The sequence below is a fragment of the Perca fluviatilis genome, chromosome 6, assembly GCF_010015445.1.
Source record: "Perca fluviatilis chromosome 6, GENO_Pfluv_1.0, whole genome shotgun sequence".
Lineage (NCBI taxonomy): Eukaryota > Metazoa > Chordata > Actinopteri > Perciformes > Percidae > Perca > Perca fluviatilis.
In genome coordinates this window covers 3,212,393-3,234,821 of record NC_053117.1, presented here as the reverse complement: position 1 = coordinate 3,234,821, position 22,429 = coordinate 3,212,393, and the positions used below count along the sequence as shown (strand labels likewise).

The 22,429-nt window shown below is 41.5% G+C and overlaps 1 protein-coding gene across 4 annotated transcripts; it reads right to left on the bottom strand.

The window, feature by feature from the left end:
* Positions 1–703: 703 nt before the first annotated feature.
* On the bottom strand, positions 704–20,233 carry rabl6b (RAB, member RAS oncogene family-like 6b). 4 transcript variants are annotated; one of them, XM_039804418.1, is made up of 18 exons: positions 20,046–20,233; positions 18,344–18,747; positions 18,082–18,216; positions 17,952–17,966; positions 17,690–17,737; positions 17,460–17,489; positions 16,999–17,051; positions 16,788–16,876; positions 10,332–10,472; positions 9,096–9,201; positions 8,882–8,985; positions 6,727–7,118; positions 5,412–5,559; positions 5,034–5,237; positions 2,597–2,834; positions 2,172–2,358; positions 1,401–1,459; positions 704–1,308 (listed from the first exon to the last, which is right to left on the bottom strand). In XM_039804418.1, the coding sequence occupies exons 2-18, from the start codon at positions 18,471–18,473 to the stop codon at positions 1,123–1,125; spliced, it is 2,265 nt and encodes a 754-aa protein (XP_039660352.1). In that variant the 5' UTR covers positions 18,474–18,747; positions 20,046–20,233; the 3' UTR covers positions 704–1,122. The 4 variants fall into 4 exon arrangements, with proteins under 4 accessions (XP_039660352.1, XP_039660354.1, XP_039660353.1 ...); XM_039804420.1 differs by lacking the exon at positions 17,460–17,489; XM_039804419.1 differs by lacking the exon at positions 17,952–17,966 and having other exon boundaries at positions 20,046–20,232.
* Positions 20,234–22,429: the final 2,196 nt, after the last annotated feature.

Sequence of the window (22,429 nt, the reverse complement as noted above, 5' to 3'; positions counted from 1 at the left end):
TGTACATAATGGTTAACATCATGCAACACGTCATACAAGTTTTTGTTCAGAACGTTGTGAAGCGTCCCAGGTGCTGACACAACGAGGGATTCGGAGTGCAACTATCGTGTCCTATGCTAATTTTGGCTCCCGGTGCCATTATATCGTAGTCTAATCTTCTCTGTCCTCTCAAACTGCCTCAGTCTACATCTGGTGAGACAGATGCAGCCCGCTCACTCTGCTGAGTCTCAGTTGGTTCAATCTCTGTTTAGTCCTCGGTCTGACAGAATCTACATTCATACAGATTAATGACTAAGCTGGCATAGCCAGACACGGCCTATCTATTCTGGGATGGGGGGAACATAGCTTGGACTTGTATGTTTTTCTTTAAACCAATCCCAGCTGTCCTGGTCCTGATAGCAGAGGTAGCGACAGGGGAGGGACATCCAGCCGTGTCTCTCATGTGATGCTTTATCTCAGCAATGTAGATCCGTTGAGCCAGACCAGTTAATGACAAACTGTAGTGTGTGATCAGCTATATGGACACTTGAAATGAGAGTTAGATCATCGTTTCCCTGCTCCGCCCTGAAACACCAGCAAGGTTAAGTGTGGACGGAGGCCAGAACAAAGCAAACGGATTCCACATGCAGCCGGCTTAGCGTGGACGTTCTCCCAGAGCGAAGAAGGGGAAGTGGTTTCAGAGTTCTTAAATCAACTCGCTGTGAATGATTGTTCACGGTTTATATGTAGAGACACAAGACTAAATGTGCCGTTGGCCACTGAAGTAGAATGAAAGAAAAAGACAGAAGACTGTCAGTGGTCACTGTAAGCATGCTCTCCATTAGTACACCAACCAGACACAATGGGAACCCTATTTACAGAGTGGGTCACTGGTATATCAAATCAAAGGAAATATGGAGCCAACTTATTCAGTCATGTCAAAGTACAGAGAGCCAATCATCAGATTTTAATGTCACGACCCTACAGTTCCCGGGGGTCTCCTGGCTGTTTCCTATTGGCTGGAATGGAAGTGACAGCAGTAGTGCAGATGTGGAGTCACTCAGAAGGAACAGACAGGTACCAGAGGGAGTGCGTATGGCTTGGAGATGCTTTATGCTTCCGTTCCTGATGGAACAGGAGCGCTTATAGTTCTTCATAATCGCCGTCATCTCTTTTGATCGAGCCTGCTCCTCCGCCCAGAAAGTCCTCCAACTCGTCCACCTCCGTTTTCTTGGTCCGGGATTTCTTCTTCTTTTTCTCGTCTCCTGCTGCGTCTTCGTCTTTTTCTTTTTTCTTGTGTTTGTGTTTCTTCTTGTTCTTTTCATCCTCCTGAAAAAGGAAGGATGCAATTTATTGTAGTAATATTACTGTCTTCACTGCTATTTACTACTATGTAATAGGAACAACAACAACAACTTTACCTCTTTGCTTTTCTTCTTCTTTTTCTTCTTCTCTTTGGAGGAGTGTTTGCTTTCTTTCCCTGAAGGAGGAGCAGATACATACCAGAATGATTGAAATCCCATTTTAATTATGTTAAAATCAAAAAACAACCTTTTAAGGAGGACTAAATCTTTCAACCATTTGACTGAAAGAGACTTTATACTTCATTGGTGCTTAAACAACCAATGATTTTAAAAACAGTAAACCAGGCCTCTCACTCCCAAAGTCATGTTGAATATGCAACTATATCATTAACTCTGGTTCTGTTCATTCTGGATGACCACCAGAGACTAGGACGGTGCAATTAATCAAATTGATTGCGATTACAATTTCGGCTCCTAACTTTTACAACAACTATTTAATCGAAAAAAAAAAAAAAAAAAAAGTTATTTTGTACATTACATTTTGCAAATAAATTCTTTTTTCTTGTGTTCCGATTCTGGTGAATTCAAAAAGTTCAAATGGGAAAAGTATTAAGGGAAGATTCACAGTTTCTTAAGTTTAATAAATGCAACATCTTCCCAAAAGTCAATGAGTAATCGTGGTAAAGAATCGTGATTTCAATATTGACCAAAATAATGGTGATATGGATATTTTCCAGAATGGAGACATACAGTCTCTGATGCAGCCCTATCAGAGACTGTATGTAATACCTGCAGAAGCTCATTTCTTGCGGTGAGCGTCTTCTACTTTGGGGCATGCAGTTAAGGAAGTGCTAATCTAAACGAGTGGACGGACGTGTGTGGACTTGCCTTCCTGCTCCTCGCTGCTGTCCTTGGCTGCGGGAGCCTCTTCCTTGATGCCCAGGCCAAACAGGTCGGTATCGTCCTTGGGTTTGAAGGAGATCACAGTGGGCTTCAGAGGTTCTGCCACATTGGCTAACTGCAGGTCGTCGTCAGAGAGGTCGGACAGAAGCTCGTCTCGGACTGGAAATGTCTCCTGGGAAAAGAGGGATACCCAAAACTGAACGCTCATATGAGGAAATGTTTAGATTTTTTTTTAAAAAGGCATAAAGAAATAAGGCTTCTGATGTTTGACTTTGTGTCAGCCAGAATGTTGGTACTCCGTCTGACTGCTATCATACTGTGGATTTGACTGAATGACTCAAATCCAACAGTTCCATTGAAAATTTCCTGCAGAGCGAGTCTGCTGTGATGGCAGGAGTGTTCCACGTTACCTTTGTTATTTTTGGTGTGTCTGATGCTTCAGACTCAAAGTCGGGGTCATCCATGACAAAGGAGAGCATCTGCTGGGCCACCGGGGCCTCGGGCTCGGAGTCTGAGTCCTCGGCTCTGGCTGCTCCTCCCTTCTTCCTGGCCGGGTGTTGGGGCGGCTGCTCTGCAGCTGGAGTCAAAGTCAGGGAGATGCTCGGGCCTTTAGGGGCCACCTTTGGTTTGGTGATGTGGATCACAGGCCTGAAACAGCAGGATATAGAACATATGTTCACCTTCATATTTGTATTCCATATAGACCAGTGTCTTTCACATTCTTCACTTGCTAACTTCGTTTCTTATGGTGCGTTCTTTTTGTCCACCGAAGTCGTTTTCCGAGTCGTTTTCCGGAGTTACGAACCGGAAGCTGCAAAAAGAACGCCACCGAGGTCGTATATGCGACTCGTCAAGTCGTCTGAACTCAGAGGACCCCGAGCTCACTTTCAAAGATGGCTACGTCGTGCATCACACGTAGTAAACATTGTGGTTTTCTACAATTTTAAGCACTTTTGTCGTTGTTGTAACCAAATGAAGAAGCCGTACACATAGCACTGTATACTGCTACCTATAGGCATGTCTCTACAGTCTTATTAGGAGTTAAATACCGCCTGATTAGTTATTTTGTAGCTTGTGCAGCTGAAATTGGCTAGAGACGCTCGGTTGCTATATGACAACAATGGCTTTAAGCAAAAAGCAGAGCAGTAGCCTAACGTTAACGTTAATCAAAACGTAATTTTCATGTATCAAACTGTGAAATATATTTGTGTAATATGTCAATAACTAGGTGAATAGAATCCTAAATGTTAAACTAAAAATGTTACATAAATCCATCTTTTCTCCGACTTGTAGTATTTTGTGACGGATGTGACGTCACGCTCGAGCTACTAGTCGCGATTACAAGACAAAAAGAACGCACCATTATCTGTTCACTCATTGTGAGGTGACTGGGATCTTTTTCTGCAGCAGTGGTGAAGAAACCACAGGAAGTCAGCAGCCATCATAGCTACATCTAACATCTGGTCAGACTCTTTTTAAAAAGCACACTACAATATGCAAATGAACAAATCTTGCAGCACTCTTGGCTTGTTGTCAGGGCACTGCAGGGGGCCGCGGCACCCACTAAATAACCCACAGGCCAAAACTGGATTCATTCCTGTTCTGACATCAATCAACAGAACATGTAATTAAACACATTTACATTTTCAATGTTCCCTTTACATGCAAAACCAATGTATTGGTGAAATCAGCGTTAGGGTTGCACCATATTAACAAAATGTGATATTGCGATATTATGAATATTGCAATATCGATATAAGATATTAATTTTGATATTTTTAAACATATGTAAAATTACAAAAGTTACGGGAAAACTCATTAAAATAGATTCATAACAAATAAAACAAGTTTTCTTACAACACAAGGTTTATTTCAACTGACTGTCATATTGGACTGGTCCAACATGAATGACTGAATGACTGAATGAATAAATAAATGAATAAATAAATAAATAAGGACCATGTCTACAGAACAGGACATGTTCTACTGGTTGGACAGTATAAAATATATAAATAAAGACAACAGGACATGTTCTACTGGTTGGACAGTATAAAATATATAAATAAAGACAACAGGACATGTTCTACTGGTTGGACAGTATAAAATATATAAATAAAGACAACAGGACATGTTCTACTGGTTGGACAGTATAAAATATATAAATAAAGACAACAGGACACAACTTTTCTTTGGCTTCACTGATTCGTTCTGTGTTGTTATCTCTATCTATTTCTTCACTTACACCGTCACTCTGTCGAAATATGCCCACACGTGGTACGCTCCATAGGGTTTGTCACGTAGTGGACCTATGCGCTGACGTGCATGTGGCACAGTAACTGGCCAATGAAACAGGATCATTACAGCGTTTCAAGCTCTAAATCAAAACACAGCTAAGCCACACGGCCAACGGACGCGACACAGCGCTCCACAAAATAAACTAAATATTGCATACTTATTGCGACACTTTCAATATAATATTGCGCAATGTGATATTGCGATAACGATATTGAGTCGATATATCATGCGCTCCTAATCAGCGTATTGGGACTTCTCTTTGGTGATGGTCCAAATGGCTTTAGGTGCTTAGCTAACTGCTTAGCGACCAATCTGCACCCGCCATGCCTGTTGCTTCCTGTCAAAATGTTTTACAATTCTATATGACAGCATGGATTGAGAAGGGACAGAGAAGCAACATAATCTGTTGCTTTGTGGTTATTCGTGTTGATGTTGCTAGTTAATGGCAATGCCCTGGTTGGTTAACTTTTACTTTGGCTTCCTATGACAGCCCCACATTCCCTCTATACCTCAACCCATACAGTATTATAATAGATTTATATAAGAACTTACGCTTTGAGCTCGTGCTCACTGTCCAGGTCTTGGTCCTGTGTGATAGCGGGGGCTGCTGGGGCCACCTCGTCCTCATCACTGGTCAGAGTGATGTCTTTACTGAGGGGTAGGGTCCTGGGCTGGGGGAGACCGGGCTCCGTGTCATCAGGATCCAGCTCGTCCTGGAAACCAGACACCATGGGGTTTCCTCGGCTCTCCCCATCACTGGGACAGAGACAGGACAGGAAAGAGCTCTTTTTTACCTTCACTCATTGAGAGAGAGCCTGCTATGGTGTTGGGCTGGTTAAATAAAGCTTGGTTTATCAGCCAGGTTAAGGCTGATTTCAAAGTGAATGTAAAAAAAAGTCTAATGTAGGACCTGATTGTTAAAGCTCTGACCTGTCGCTGTCCATAGCCGCAGCACGCTGGGGCGGCTTGGTCCGGGGGGGCAGGCTGTCCTCCAGGAAGCTTTTATCCAGTCTCTCATCGGGCATAAAATCATCCACACTCTGAACCTTAGCAGGACACACTGATGCAGGCGGCTCGTCTGGGGAGAACATACAGCCCAGTTTATGTGATAACTTTCAAATAAATTCACTTTATTCAAATCAAATGAAACCGTGACATCACAACAACACCAGCCAGGTTTAGTTATGGATGAATAATTCCTATAAAAAGATGATCTCAAAAATATTGTTTACTTTAATAACACAATTTTGATCAAGTAACAAACTATAGACATTGGCTAACTGCTTTAGAAGCTACATCTTACTGTTTTTTGTTCAAGCATCAATAGCTTCTTTAATTCAACATCAGATTATATTAAACATTTCAGTTAATCTAGTCAAAACCAATCATTTTGTCATTTTAGTCAAACTGATTTCACATAACATATGATCTTTTCATTGAAGCGGAAGGATTAGAAATCTAGCTTTGCAGTTTCTCAGAGTCCTCCTAACTGTGCTCATCAGTGATGCGCTGGTCAGTCGCACCCCCCACCTGTTATAAGAGCCAATCCACACCTCCCAACATGCAAAAACACCCGACCCACAGAGCCGCAAACTTTTTGCAGTGTAGTAGCACAAGTGTCAGACTGAGCGCTGCGGCACCGGTGGTGTGTGTGTGAGTGAGTGGGAGTGAGAGCAGAGTCTAACTAACTGTGGATTTACAACAGATCAGAGGGGAGTTGGGGCCTTTGGTTGGTTCTTACACTAATCTCCACACTTTCATGCATGCACTCCCAAAGCAGTGCAATTATATACCTGCTGGCACACGCTGAAAGAATGACGATGGCTTTATCTTGCTCGGTTTCTAATTGTGTGACAATGTGGAGGTCCACCATAGCAATTATATAAATCAACCTGTTGTAAAAGAGTCTTGCTGTCCTCTCTGCTGCATGATGAAACAATTAATTTCAAAATAAAGACACAGCAGGGTTTTAAATTTATACTGCACCAAATAATCAGCACTGTACGGATGAATTCATGGATAACATGTTTTGCGTTAGCCTTTTGGAACCTTTCTGATGTGCTTCCTATAGAAGCACATATGTACATGCACATATATAGAAGAACCTATAGTAAGCTACAGTGTCAGAGTGAGGATGTGAGTATCATCAATGATTGTGGACAATGTGCACACAACTAGAGAGGAGTTGGCATGTGGACTGATGCAGAGTCTTTTACTGCTTCAGTAATGTGTAAAAGAGACTCACCTGGTGCAGAAGCAGGAGCCTCCGAGGCAGGAGTTGAACCGAACCAGCGAGACATGAAGCCACGTTTCTGGGGGCCCAGCGCTCCAGATGCAGCCGAGGCCTGTACGTGTTCGGGCGACTGGGCCGATGGCTTCGACTCAACAGCGGGTGAAGCTGCCCCGCTAGCCGGTGCCGGCGGAGGTGGAGGTGGAGGGGAGGAGGCGGACACAGACGGTGACTGTGGGAGCATCTGGGAGGGCACTGGGGGCTGAGGGGTGCTGGGGCTGGAGCTGCCTGTGGAGGCCCCACTGGGAGGGACGATGGGGGACTGGGAGCCAGAGGAGGGACTCTGACCGTTAGCTGGACCAGGAGAGCCATAGCCCTTACTGCGAGACTCAAGGTTCTCCAGGAAACTGCAGGAACCACAACAGGCCTGGTTAATAAACTACAATTCACCTGCAATAGTATCTGAGGCTACAAACACAGCGCAGGGCCTGCAGAGGGCCAGAGCGGCTCAGAGAAGGGCCTGCAGAGAGAAAGTACTATTGGATTTTTGAGGGAAAAAAATGGTATTATTAAAAGGTCCAATATGTAATATTTGTACTGTAATAAATCCAAAAATGACACCAATGCCTCATCAGATATTAAGGAAACATGTTAAACTGAAATACTATCTTTTCTGACAACAATGCTAATGTCAGTATTTTTTCTTTTTGAAATTTACATTCCGTGACGGAATTTATGTTTATGTTTTGATCTGTGGTTGTTACCAACGGCCCAGTTTGACAGCCAGGCCGGGTTGCCAGATATACCTGGAAAAACGTAAACCCAGCGCGCTACAGCTCTAACGTTAGTACATCCATGAAAGCAGCAAACAAACAAACAGGATCAACGGAGATAGATTCTACCCGACCTAAAAAAAAGAAAACGGCATGTTTCTAACAGTTGCGGGACCAGAGACGTAACAACCCCCTGGTAAATAATGGAGATGTATTTGAAAGATGGAGACAGCTTAGATCCCAAAAGGACGCAGAATTTCCTCCTCAACAGGTAAGCATTAGCTTCAGGCTAATTTATCACAGCCACTAGGGACGGGCATTTTATGTCATTTCAACATTTGTGTTCTCACATTGAATTATATAGCTAGAGTACCCGAGTTGGTTACTCGCAAAAACAATTGAGACACAGCCAGTAAAGTGATCCCGACTGGTCCTGGCTACGCCGCCATGCTAACCCTTTTAACTGCTAACGTTACCGGGGGACCGACGGGCCGGGCCATGGCTGTTTACAACGGGTAGTTCAGCAGCTGGAGCCGACAACGGTGAGTTATTTTAAGTCCGCGAGGGGGGCTGTAAATCGGAAAGAGAGGACTATGCTATTCTAAGCCAGTGAAGTGTGTTCAGTCAGCATGGTGGTGGTATTTTTAGCGTTTCGTATTGTAATTCTAAGCCGAGGAAGTGTGCCTGCCTGGCGTGTGGAGAGGACGGTGAGGTTGTTGCGTTTTTAGCGGTTCATACTGTAATTTTAAGCCGAAAAAGTGTGTCTGTCAGTTGGTTACAGAGCTCCGCGTCGTGTATATATCTATGGCTCCGCGTGAGCACGGGCTTTTATGACTGTCGATATAGCCAGCATAACGTTAAGTACTCCGCTGTGCTGTGGAGTAATGTCTGGCTATGTGAGACTAGCATCTAACGTTAGCTACTCTGCTGTGCTGTGGAGTAATGTCTGGCTATGTGAGAAAAGCGTCTAGCAACATTGTTGTGAATGCTGCGGTCTCAGCCTGGCAACCCCCGTGAACTTCGAGTCTGGGCAGGAGGGGGCGGGGGAAACGACTGTCCAGTATTTTGAATTGGTAGTGCAGTAACTATTTTAACCGCTAGCTGCCAGTATTACATACAATATTACATATTGCACCTTTAAGTAAGAAAAGAAAAAAAAAAAAAAGGGCACAGTATTTCATACATGGGTGTAAAATTCAACAGTCAGATGGAAGCACAGCTAGTCTATAGTGTGTTCCCAGAGATGACGTGCAAAAGTTTGCTTCATTTTTCTGGTGCTTGCAGCATACTATCGGCTGTGCACCAGAAACTCGTGGAAGACAAAGCTTTTGCTCATGCCCCTCTAGGGGCTCTTTGCAACAATGCCCTGGCAGAGGGAGAAACAAAGCAGACCATACATCTCATAGTTCTGATCTTCAGTCTCCTGCTGCACAGAGAGCTCCTCCAGGGTGGCGTCCATGTCCAGCTGGTTTGTCTCCAGCTGCCTCAGGAGGGTCTCCCTCTGCGCACACACACACACACACATCTCAGATTAAGACTTCATATACACGCTGTGCAAAACATGAACAAAAAGTACAGAATGGACACCAATAATGACAAAGTAAAAAGAACCTGTAGCTGCAGGAAGGGGATGTTGAAAAACCTGTGCAGATATTTCAAGCCAAAGCCATTCTTCATTGAGGACTCGGCATAGTGGATGTAAGAAGCTCCCATTGGTCTGTAAAATACAAGTATTACTGGTTATCCTTCATGACTTCATGTTTCTAACATATGCAGTATATTTGACAGTAACCCTCTTCAATATATTACGGTCAAGATTATAAACATGTTAACGCTGCATTAATTACCACTTATTTCGGTTTCTGTTAGCTAACCATTGTCTTTAAACACAGCCAGCAGACAGAGCACTCATTGTTAAATGTTCAACAGCAATTTATTTTCTGTTTAAATTCTGCATACATAGAAAATCATACCTATTCCTAGTACTGTAGTTAAATAAATTCTTAATTTTTATAAACAACCTGATTACGCACGGTTTGTGTGTCTGAAGTATAATACGCCACTGTACACTAAGTTAGGTACTTACTTTTGTAGCTGACCTTCAGATTTTAAGACTGAACTAAGGCATGAGCTATCAACTTCCCCAAACTTATTCTCTTCTGAATACTAAACAAATTATTGCCGATTGTTGCTTGGGCTGCGGTTTCCTCTTTTTCACTGGCAAAGAGGTTTCTCTGAGTCAGAGTTATTTTGTTCTCATTTCTGTCGTTCCACAAAAACACTCTCACACTTGTTTGATTTTCACTTCCGCCACCTCTGACTGTGCACACGTCATCACATGTTGGAGCTTACTGGCGTGGTACAATGCTCATGTATGACTTGTATCGATGTACATCCGATTCCACTGCTGCACCAGGTCTGAGAAATGACTTTCAAATACAACAACCTCTACGTCATAAAATAATAAACGTAGTAGGAGTATTGTTGTCCAATCACATAAAATGTTACATGAATATTAACCAGGAAGTTAAATCACATAATACTCAGTGGACTCCTAAACTACATCAATAAGGTCATTTATATTTCCTGTCAGCAAATATTTGAGATGCAGGCTTTTTGGACATGCATTCATTATTTTACTGGAACATATTCCTGAATAACTTATTATTATTGCAATGCCACTGAGACTAAAACTATTAAAATCAGAGAAGTGTTGTTGTGTTTTGGCCTGTTCTGAAGGGCTGCTATCTGTTTTACAAATCCCCAGATGTCACTGTGTTTGCTGCGTTTAAAGCCCCGAAGCTTCATGCGCCCATCACTACCATTTAGCCAAGTGCTGATCTCTACCTGTTCAGTCCAGCAATCAGGTCTCTTATATCGTCAGGGAGGATGACGCGATGCTCGCCCATGTCCCTGTGGTTCCCCAACACACACACCGGCACATGGGTGGGTACCTTGGGCAGTTCCCTCAGGATGTAGCTAAAAGTCCTGCAATTGACAAAATCCCAACACAACATTGATCGGTGGGTGGCAGCATTGGTATCAGTCAGTATGTATTTATGCCAGTCTCTCAGGCGTACGCGAGAAACCTTTTAATAGTTCAGTACATACACAGACCTCAGAGGTCCAAACCATTTTCTCCAATCTTTTGTCCGCTTGGTCTCCTGTGTAATCATGCTTGTGTAACCTCAACCCGGTGATGCACAATCAAGTTCTAGACATAATTTCTTTCAGGAGAACCTGGGCCACCAGGATATGCATGCTGCAGGGATGCCACATGGATGTATAAATTGTGTGTGAATGATTCCTGTACTAAAGCGCTTTAAGTAGTCATTAAGACTAGAAAAGCACTATATAAATACAGCCCATTTACATTAAAAGGAACACGCCGACTTATTGGGAATTTAGCTTATTTACCGTAACCCCCCAGAGTTAGACAAGTCGATACATACCCTTCTCATCTCTGTGCATGGTGTAAGGCTGTCTGACATCTCCAGCGGCATCAGCCCATCACAGAAGAGGCAGGTGAATGGTTCCAGTAATCCTACTGCTCAGAACAAGTGACAAAATAACGCCAACATGTTCCCATTTACATGTTGTGTGTTGTCGAGTCACAGCGTGTAAAAAAACAATGTAACATGAGACACAGCCATCTTCTAACCGTAAACAAACCGGGAACTATATTCTCAGGCGGAAGAATATAGTACTTGGGCAGAATGATTTGCTTTGCAGCAAGCCTGTCTGAGAACATAGTTCCCGGTTTGTTTACGGATAGAAGATGGCTGTGTCTCATGTTACGTTGTTTTGTGTACACGCTGTGACTCTACAAATCACATTATTTTGTCACTTATTGGGAGCAGTAAGCTAGTTGGAACCAGTTACCTGCAGGTTCTGTGCTAGGCTAAGCTACCGGTGGAGCCGTCAGACAGCGTTACAACACGCACGGACACGAGAAGGGTATGTATCGACTTGTCTTACTCTGGGGGTTACGGTGAATAAACTAAACTCCCAATAAGTCGGCGTGTTCCTTTAACAAAGTCCTTTTAACGCCACTAATTTGTTTTCTGTGATTTCGCTCCATAGTTTGGGAAATTAGGACGCTGCAACAGTAACATTGTGGCCAGTATTGCCAACTTGGCGACTTTCTCGCTAGATTGATAGACTTTTCAGACCGTCTTAGTGACTTATAAATATATTTCTATTGTAATTCATTCCCCTTCATGCGGTCCACGGATCCTCGGTTAAACACTAAACAGCACTGCGTTTCCTTTAGGATTTTTTTTTTTTTTTAGCAGTGGGGGCAGATCTGTCTGAACAGAAACCCCGCATTTTATTACCCTATTCAATATTGTTGTATAGAATTGTAATAAAACAATACTATTTCTCATCCTATTTTATGGTAAAACTGGTATTCCGAACAAATTGGGCCTAGGCCTAATACCATATAATTGTGCAAATTTACTTAATTTATACCTAGGTCGGGGGTCATGAGGGCCAGAATACAACCAGCATCATCATCAAGAATGAAGACGTGAACATAAAGATTGCGTCATTCACGTGCATCTTAATTAGCCACGTTGGTTTGTTTTGGTCTTATAATACATCCATAAATGCTCCAGCAGAGGATGGTTAGTTTAGCCAGCAGTTATGTTTACAAGAATTTGTCAAAATTTCAAGATTTGAGGCAAACTAAGATAAACAGTTAGACTACAAACCGACAGCTTTTGTTTTAGCTGGTTTGTTAAAATTTGCTATTTAGAGTAGAGCTGTGTTTGTGTAAACAGCGCGGTGGACGAGAGTGGACTGACCAGCCAGATCAGATTGAAATATTTCGTTTCCTACATGTGTATGCTGCGTGTTGTAACCCATCTCTGCTGCGTGTGTGTGTGCGCGCATCGCTGTTCAGAATCCCGTCTATCTTCCAAAATGTAACGCTTTTATCCAAACGAATTGTGCTTGAAACTGCAGGCCATCCAATTATAACGACCTCAGCCATATTGTCGAAATCATTTAGATATTGAGCCATTACATTGAAAATCTGGGGGAATTATGTCAGCAGGATTATTTAAAAGGCAACTGCGACTATTGTGCGTCTGCCCTATTTCTGATAGCGTGGCAGAAGAAAATTTGCCATGGCGCACCACCACAATAAAATCAACATAGAGGAAACACTGCAGCAGCACTGCACAGGCAGTCAGTAGGGCTGGGGGCGGTTAGCGGAGACGAGACAGCGGAACAGGTCTTATAATACATCATTTAACTAACTGATGGCTTAACTTGATGGCTAGCAGAAACAAAGCTCCTTGAGCAGAAAAAGCATCTTTTGAATGGCGAGTTAAGTTTCCAAAGCCTTCCAGATGGTTCTCTCCACAAGACTAAAAGTTATGCATATACTGTACCCCCGGAGTACAGCCAGTCTCAAACACCACTTGAGCATTCAACACTTAAAAAATATCCTTTTGAAAAGTATATTTACAACAGATACAAAATGTGCGATTAATCTTGAGTTAACTATGACACTCATGCGATTCATTGAGATTAAACATTTTAAATCGATTGACAGCCTTAGTTCCTTCATCACCATGAACACACACTATGTACTTTATTCTGACTCAACAATACACACACCTTCCTGCTGACACAAATACCAAATGTAGATTCACCAACATAGTCACTATTGCTCCAACCCCAAAAAACTCTTCATCTTCACTTACCTCGTAGAACCCCCAGTCCCCTCCTCCTTCCTCTCTTCTACTTTATAAAAGATATGTCAAAAGTGAAGAATTTTAATATATATTAAGATCCCTGTGTGCCACTTATTTTATTGTTGCATGTGAATTGGTGTGTTCTTTTATTCATGAATTGCATGCGTGTTTTAAGGATTTTATTGTTTGCATGTTTTTATTCCTTTTTACTGTGCCCATGTGTTTTTATAATATACTGCATGTGTAACTTTATTTATGAATGAACTGTTCACCATGGCAAGACCACGCCCCCTCCCTTTGACTTGGCCGCAGCACGGCCTGGACTGATGGGCTGAGTAAAGACAGGTGTGAAACTAATTAAGTGATTGAAGGCAGGTGTGGTAGAGAGACCGGGAGCAATGAAAAGGGACAAATGAGAACAGAGAGGGAAGGCAGGAACACAGGAAGCAGTGGAAGAGAGGAAGCGAGCAGCAAGGCAGGAGTGGTGAAATGTGGGCCTCAGGTGGCGTGGGACTGGTGGCAGAGAGGGCCAAGGACAGGACCTGAGGTGAGGCTGGAGGTGAGGCTGGACGAGAGGATGGTCGAGATCTGCGAGGCCTGTGCTGACGCTCTACGGGCGTGCAGGAGGATGCTATGCAGTGAGACGTGTGTGGTCGACAGCGGAACGGAAACCAGGAAAGGGAAAGACTGTCCGACAGTGAGGGATAGTCCCGCGCCACCCACACCACGGAGCGAGAGGGACCGTAATGGCAGGACAGTAACATGGCCACAAGTGGAAGGAACACGGATGAGGAGGCCGTAACACGGAGCAGAAACCGATTGACTGGGAAGGAAGTGCGGCGAACGAGTGGGGGTGCAGATCGGAACACATCGGCCGTAGCAGCAGGAAGGATGCAGCCAACTGAATAACGGATTCAACGCCTGAGTACAGATAAGTAAAGGAAAGTCCTCTAGCTACCCACTCCGGGCGTGCGGAGAAGAACTGTCCTTTTTGTGTATACTTGACTAAGAGCTGTCTTTATCCCTCCCAGTTCCTCCAGTGTGGGTATCGCAACGCGGAGTTAGGGGAAGAGAAGCCCAGCCTACCCCCCGACGGAATCGGCCGCCCCTCTCGTGGGCTGCGTATGGAACAGACTAGGACGCATGGACGTGGGCATTGTGGCCGAAGCTCTGACTGACATCGGACTTTGTTTTATTATCTTTTAAATCCAGAGAACGGTTTTTATCTTTTCTTTTAACTAGTTCTTAAAGTGTTATATTTATCTACGTGGTTTCGGGTCCATTACTATCAGTGGAAACATTTGCTGGTATACTAGTTTAGATAGGAGTTGCACTTGGACGGATAGATGACATACACACTTCTTTTTCTACCAACCTTCTGAAATCAACTTTCCATCTCTGTACACTAACTCTCTTGGTTCTGTTATTCACTCCCATGGCTTTTTCTACCACAGCTGCACAGACGACACCCAACTAATTCTCTCTTTTCCCCATGAATCACAGGTAGAAGCATGAATCTCAGCCTGCCTGAGTGACATTGGATCCACAAGACCAAACTGTAATAATAATAATAAAAAATTGCACTGACATGTTGCCGTTGTAGTTTGGCTTATTTGAAGCTAATGAACTTCTATGCTATTCTTGCTGTTGTGAGTTTGTACCTTCATGATCGAATGCATTGATTGGAATTCACTTTGGAAACAGCTGAATGAAATGTAATATTGAGACACAGACTAACATATTGTTAATGTTGACCGTTAAAATATAGGGCCAGACTTTTCCTAAAAGCAGATATGCAAGACCCATAAAGTCCATTTGTTTTAAGGTGAAAGCAGAAAAATATATGAAGTTGTAAGAGGTAGGGTTAAACATCTGCACACAATGTATAACTAGTAGAGCCAGACCGATATATTGGCTGTCCAATATTAGGCATTTTCCAAACTATCGGTATCAGCATTTATAATGGCCGATAAATATTTAAAAAAAACGGACGAATCACCCTTCAACCATGTTGTGAGTGTTGGCGTTGCATAGTCTGTCCACCAGAGGGCACTCTACAATGGCCCTGTTGGCAACACTCGTGTTTAACGCTTTAAGTCTACAAAATACTCTGAAACTTACGTCTCTGATCCCAATCATTCATTCCTACCAGCATTACACTACTACATAAATTAGGGAAAATAACTTAATCCTTTTTGGCTAACAATACTGCATGTTGGTATAATATTAAAACGATGATGATGCACCTTACTGCTGATAGCCCATTGTTGCTAATGATATTGCACTTTGCTATTCTTGTATGTATGATGTGTAGATATTGGGGGTGTGTGGGGAGGAGGGAAGGGTTGGTGGTCTTGTGTTGTCTGTTGTTTATGGTCTGTTGTCTGTCTTTTTGATGAGCTGTATGGTGCAAGATGAATTTCCGAAAGGATCAATAAATGTCTATTTCCACCTTTCACCTTAATCTTCAAAACAACAGTTGATTCCTGTTCCTGCTGATAAACATGAATCATATTTATACACATATACTTAAGCATTTTATTTTTTCTCTTTGCGGTCTACTTCTATTTTTTTTATTTGCTTGTTCTGTGTGTTATGTGTATGACATGTATAGGTTTAGTTGTAGAGTATGTTTTCATTTATTTCTGTAGCCTCTTGGCCAGGTCATGTTTGATGCAATGAGAAGTTGTTCTCAAACAGTTTACCTGGATAAATAAAGGTTAAATAAAAAAAGTTTCATATCTTAAGTTTGGATTTTTATACATTTTATTTATCAGAACTTTAACATATTTTGATGTTTCTCTGTTCTGTTGTGACAATAAAACAATTTTTTTTTTAAACTGCATTATCATTATTTTAGTGAGGACTCATAACTACAAATAACTAACGTTAGGGAAATCTGTTGGTTTTGTTAAGAGTTTCTTTTTTTCTGAAGAAGTATATAATCGGCCGATATATTGGAATATCAAATCTTTAAATCACCAAATATTTGTATCGATATTGGCCTTAAAAATCCTTTATCGGTTGGGCTCTAGTGACTAGACACACTTCTGGCATGTAATCTCTCAATGAACCCAAAACTGTTTATAAAACATTATTTTAAAGTAGCTTCATGTTAGTATGTGCAGATTTAAACAAACATCAGGGGGAAACCTATTAGATTGCCATACTAGTGTTTATGTGGGTCTGAATTAAGAAATAGTTAATTTGATTTGTAAAGTCATTATTTTACGCTCATGATTTAGATTGCATTAGGAGGGTTGTTTTCTATGTATCCCTTATTTCATTATGGGATTGAATGGTGTTTGCTTCCCTGTGTGTTGTCTCCTGTTATACCATGGCACAACAATATTTACTGTAAATACCTATTGATGAATCATGTCCCTTTTGTATAGATATTCTAGTATTTAAAAAAAATTAAAATCTTCATCTATTCCCTCAGACATGATGTCTAAACTAGCCGTGTTGAAATGTCTGTGAAGTGTGTTTTTTGTCTTTGAAGCCGAACAAAATCCAGCCGTGGCAGCTCTCGGCTGAAACCTAATCTGCCCATGCATATTGTAGCATCAGAGCTCAGTGTCAGACAGACGACTCTTACCACTGCTTGGTAATGTCAAACATCATGATGACTCCATTACAGTTCTTGTACACGTCCAGAAACTCTGCATCCAGGGCCACCTCATCGGACTACAACACACATATTAGACACATGTATTAATACCTCTTCCTCTGGTCTGCTCCATCACTGACCCACATACCATCAATGAGCCATGCGTTTCCTAAACACATGACAATCATGTGATAATCACCTCTTGGGGCTCATTCTCCAGTTTCAAATTCTCTCCGCGTCTTTTGCCTTTGCCTGAAAGAAAAAGAAATCACAAGTTTAGACGAGCTGAAAAAAAATATCACATCCTTAGTTTGTTGCTTTATGTTAGATTATGTTTAGTAAAACAAGCAGATAGCACAGCCGCTTTTCTTAAAGAAAAACATCTTACTGCCTAATTTTAACACACATTATGCTTCAAATACACAGTGCTGGATTAATTAATTAATTAAGTCATGGTTCACACGGTGCAGACGCTCAGCTCAGGCTCTAGCTATACAGAAAAGCAGAAAACCCAGCCAAACTCAGAAAATGGAGCCACGCAGCAAACCTGGGAACAGTCAAACCTTGAGAATATTGACATTCAGATAAGAGAGAAACGAGACGGAACAAACCCACAGCACACAAGCAAGCTCAATTTCTATACACTATAGTGGCGCTCACCTACACCTTCAGGAAGAGGATATTTTTGGCCTGAGATGAGTGCAAGAGAGGTGCAAAAAAGACAACATCAACACTGAGGACAGAAAAACAAACAAGCTACCATGCGTCTATTTGTTGTCATGAAATACTGTAGCAGGTTGACAGCAATAGATAGAAGAAGGTAGAGTATAACTTCTTAGAGCCTGAGTGGAAAGTCTGCTTCTTTAATGGACACGTGTGTCAACACTCACCTTTGTCTACCACGTCCCACACCTCTACCTTCACCACATCATCAGTAGCTGAGAGAAACAGAAAGGGCGTTTTCATTATTCATGTTCTTGGGCCACAGAGGGAAACGCTTCAAATGTGCAGGCTGTTGAGAACTGAAAACACCTGAAGAAGTAGTGGTGGTAAAGGTGTGCTTGGTATGGGATGACTAACACAAACACAGGACACCTACTCTAAAACTTGGTTAGCTGAAGCTACATCTAAAGACACAGTCTCTGTTTTTACCTTGATATGGAGCCACTGAAATAAATCATCCAGGCACAAACAGCAGATGTCAAATATTCACCAAAATAGAAACACGAACAAATAAAATAAGATGAAATGTTCAGAGATGACATTAGTGGCAATGACTTACTTTTGTAGTTCCAATGGATACTTGTGGCTTGGATCTCCTGAGTGGGTAGATACTCCTCCACAAACTTCTTGCCCTGCAGTCGATGCCATAAAGTACTCTTCCCAGTGTTTCTATCTCCCCGGATGACTATTTTCACTTGGATTGGAAAGAGATTGCACAATAATTTTGTCAGTTCAATAATTTAACTAAGAAACTACATTTAATTTTAAACAGACATATTTGACTGCAGAAGCCTGCTCACCAGATTGGCTGCATCACTTACTATTATACTGGACCCCTTTGGCGAAGCGTCTCTGCAAACTTTGGTTCATCGACTGCAAGCCAGCCGGAATGTTCTTGTCCCTGAGCTGCCCTGGCTCGGACCCCACCAGCTTCTTAAGCGCTGAAAACATCTTGACGAGGCTTCACCAGCTTGTAAAGTAACAGGTGGTAGTACAGTGGAACTCCCCTGACAATTTGTCACACAACAACTGAAGGAAAAGTGTAACTGTGTGTCCTGATGGATGGGGAAGTTAAGGGTCCATACTTGGAAGCAAATATAATGCCAAATTAATAAATTTTGATTCTGAATTGATTCAGCAGCGGTACGGTACTCTTAAATCTGACTAGATGTTCTTGGCTGCCAGTCACAGGTGGAGGTACCTACTGTGTTGTTTTGAGCATCATCTGTAAAACACAGAGGAATACAGACGTTATGATTGGGAATTAACTTCAATTCCCTACCCAGGTATCGGCATACTAAAACAAAGGCAGGTTTATTAAACACAAAAGCCCAAACAAAACCATGTCTTCATTACAAGGTATGAAGGAAACGTGCAGCCAGATCTGGTAACTTAGAGGGAAATCCATCAAACATATGATATTCTGGTTATTTCAGTCAATAAATATCAAGAAACACAGATGGAAATAACACCATTAAGACCCAATTTGATGTAGCCCCAGGTTATGCCTCTAATGTTTTTTTGTCAATACATTCGAAGCATCCATGTTTCTGCAAAAATAATTAGAGAGCTCAAACACTCTTTCAACCCTCTGGATGAAACAATATTCCATCTGCTGCACGATAATAATAAAAAAGAATTTCACCAGAGTGGTGCCACAGTTTATTTAGCCTGATATGACATGTCTGTGCTCAATGTGTACAACGTGAAAAAAAGATTAGAAAGTTGTATGATCAGTTACATGTGTGTATATTGATGTTTCATTGTATTAGGGCCAAAACAATTTGTCGATTATAGAGAAATATTAGTAATACATTACTAGGGCCTTACAGCTGATCCATGTCACTATAAAATCCTGCTTATATTGCTCATGCTTACACTGTCTACTTGCATTTATGTTGCTGAAGAATCTCCTACTGAACCACTTTGTAAAATATGTCCTGTCCTGGTTGTCCATCAGTGTTTGGGGGCTTTGTGCAGGAATCCTGGCTGCAAACCATATTCCCTGTAAGGAGCTGTCACAGTGTCCCAGGAGGTGTTACATTATATTATAAGAGAAATATTAGTGATACATAATTGAGGCCTTACAGCTGCCCCATGCTGTCCCTATGAAGTCCTAAAGGGAGCTGCTGTCCCAGTGTTATTCCCCTGTGGCTGTGGGGATGTGTCTTCAGCTGGCATCAGCGCAGAGGGGGTCTTTGTTCATCTCAATACTGTCCGGAACGTTAAATAACATCACAGTGACTCAGTAGCATTAGCTGCCCAGGCTGTTAGCGCTTACAACTGGGCTTTCTAGGATGTTTATGCGATTATGCTTAAAATATTAAAGCCATATACTCTAATGGGCATGCAAGGGTTCAAACAGTGGTGAGGAGGCCCGCAGTTTGTAACCTACTCTGGCTGAAAGGTAACGCTATCCTTAGCTATCCAGTCGACATCAGCTAGCTTAGCTTTTCCCCCATTAAACGGCAGCTAGACTGGATGTTTTCTTTCAGCTGGCAGCCAGCAGCTACACATACTCACGGTTATTTAAGAAGATAAGCGACTGCAGTCCCGACATGTTTGTCCCAAAGCGTCTGTCAGTCCTCCATCCCAACAGAGACACGGCAGCAGCAGCGACATTCCTTCGCAAAGAGAGAAACTACCTTCCCAGTCTACGGCAGGCAGCTACAGCACAGTGCCAGCGTCACGGAGCAACGTCAAGCGTTTGACATCACGTACAACTTCCTTTATAACTTTCAAAATAAAACTTATGTTCTTTTTCTCATGAGAACATTGAAAAAATACATGTATGACAACCCGGAAGTTCATTCTTGAGCTTGGAAACAGCGGATGGGAGAGCAGTCTCACCACAAGGTCCATTCAGTAGCTTATTTCCATGTGTGTGTGTGTGTGTGTGTGTGTGTGTGTGTGTGTGTGTGTGTGTGTGTGTGTGTGTGTGTGTGTGTGTGTGTGTGTGTTTTACAAACTAATATCTTTATGTAGTCAAATCTCAAATGTTACCTTGCTTGTTGTCCTGTTTTAGCTGCATGTCTATTTCTGTGTACTGTGAGAGCAACACAAAGTTACCTATATGTGTTCACACCATAGACTGTATATTATTAATATTAACAGCCTATGGTTCACACTTACTTGGCCATTAAAACTGATTCTGAATCTCAGCTGTTAAGACAACATGGATGAGAAATCCTAAAAGCTCTCAATGTGAACATCTGTATTTCCATAAAACACTGAACTCCATATGTGATGCACTGCATTGTGGTGAAAAGCAGTAAGGTAGTTTCTCTAGAAAACAATGTCCCTGTTCAGGAGAATCCACAGCCTTCAGCCTGTATTTTGTGTAATTCCAATAAACTGACACTTTAACCCCTTGACGCCTGAATTTATTCACAATTATATAAGAACTTTATTATGTGTGTTCCTGGCTCCAAGCTGATGCTAAATTAAGTTGAGATTGTTAATTTGTCCATAGCATATAGAATAGATATAAATTTAGGTATGATGCAAATTAGCGACAACAGGCATTTATGGTAAAATTCTTTACAAAATGGTAAAATTAATAAAACACATTTTCAAGTAATTGACAAATAAATGAATCTTGACAACAGCAAGAAAGAAAACACTCTCCTACTCCCTAACATTGACAGTAGTCTGTTTAGGGTTAGGGGTTAGGGTTAATTTCGCTTCCGTGAACTGGATGTAGTTCCCACTCCGACCGGTCTTACGAGAAACCAGTGCGTGCAAAAGGTTCCTAGGTATGTATCGAATGTAAACAAACCGGCATTGGGGGGAATACACCCACGCTATCTCGCCGCAGTCGGAATGGAAGGGGTTTGATGAAAATTAGCGACTGTCGGCGTTAAGGGGCTAATTCATTTTCCACGTAATTTTAGCGATCTCTTCAAACATATCCATAACATCTCATCATCCATACTGAGGGAGAACACAAGTCACTCACATTTCTCTTTTCATAACATTTTCTACCAGATGAAAATGTTTTGTTTACTGATTTTGATATGGGCCGTATGGATGTCTGCAAAAAAATAAAAATTAGCATCAAGTTTCTTTAGAAATATGTGAGCATAAGATCCCCTTCGCTATTGACAAATTGTGATTGATTATGCACATCCTAAAACTGATGAATACAAACATACCTTGTTATTTATTGACAAAATGTATTATACAACGAATCAGGTAAACAACAATAGCACATAAACATCCAAACTAATTCTTACAAATACATTACATCAAAAATATAAATAAAAAAGATGTATAAGTCAACATAAAATCATATTTAGTCAAACGTTTCAGGGGGAAAAAACTCTAGTTTCCATAAGTTTAATACTTTTGTTGTTGTTTAACAATCTAGAGATTTTAGTTCTACGAGAAAAGGTTAAAAAAAATCAGAGTTAGATAATTTCTGCTTATGGATATACAATTTGGCATATAGAATAATGACTACTTAAATATTCAAGAGAGCCATTTTCAGTATTATCATAGAAACAAATATCTTTTTTATGATCAATTTATTTATTTTTTAAAATATTTTTTAACATACAGAACAGACAAACACATTTGAACAAGAACAACAACCCTCTCCAACTTTAATTGAGTAATTTTCTCCATTTTAGTTTCCAGCCAATTCATGACATCTTGCCAGAATCTTTTTATCACTGGACAAGAGAAAAACAAATGTTCAATAGTTTCATCTTCCTGGGAACAGAACACACATGGCTCCACTTCAAAACCAAATCTCTTTTTAAGCATTGCTGCTGCTGGATAATATCCATTTAAAATTTTGAATTGCATTTCTTTGATTTTAGGAGGTATAGGCCATTTCATGAATTTGATATATTTATTTGTTATTTTGTCATCAAAATGCCTTATTTTTATATTTTGGTTAAAAT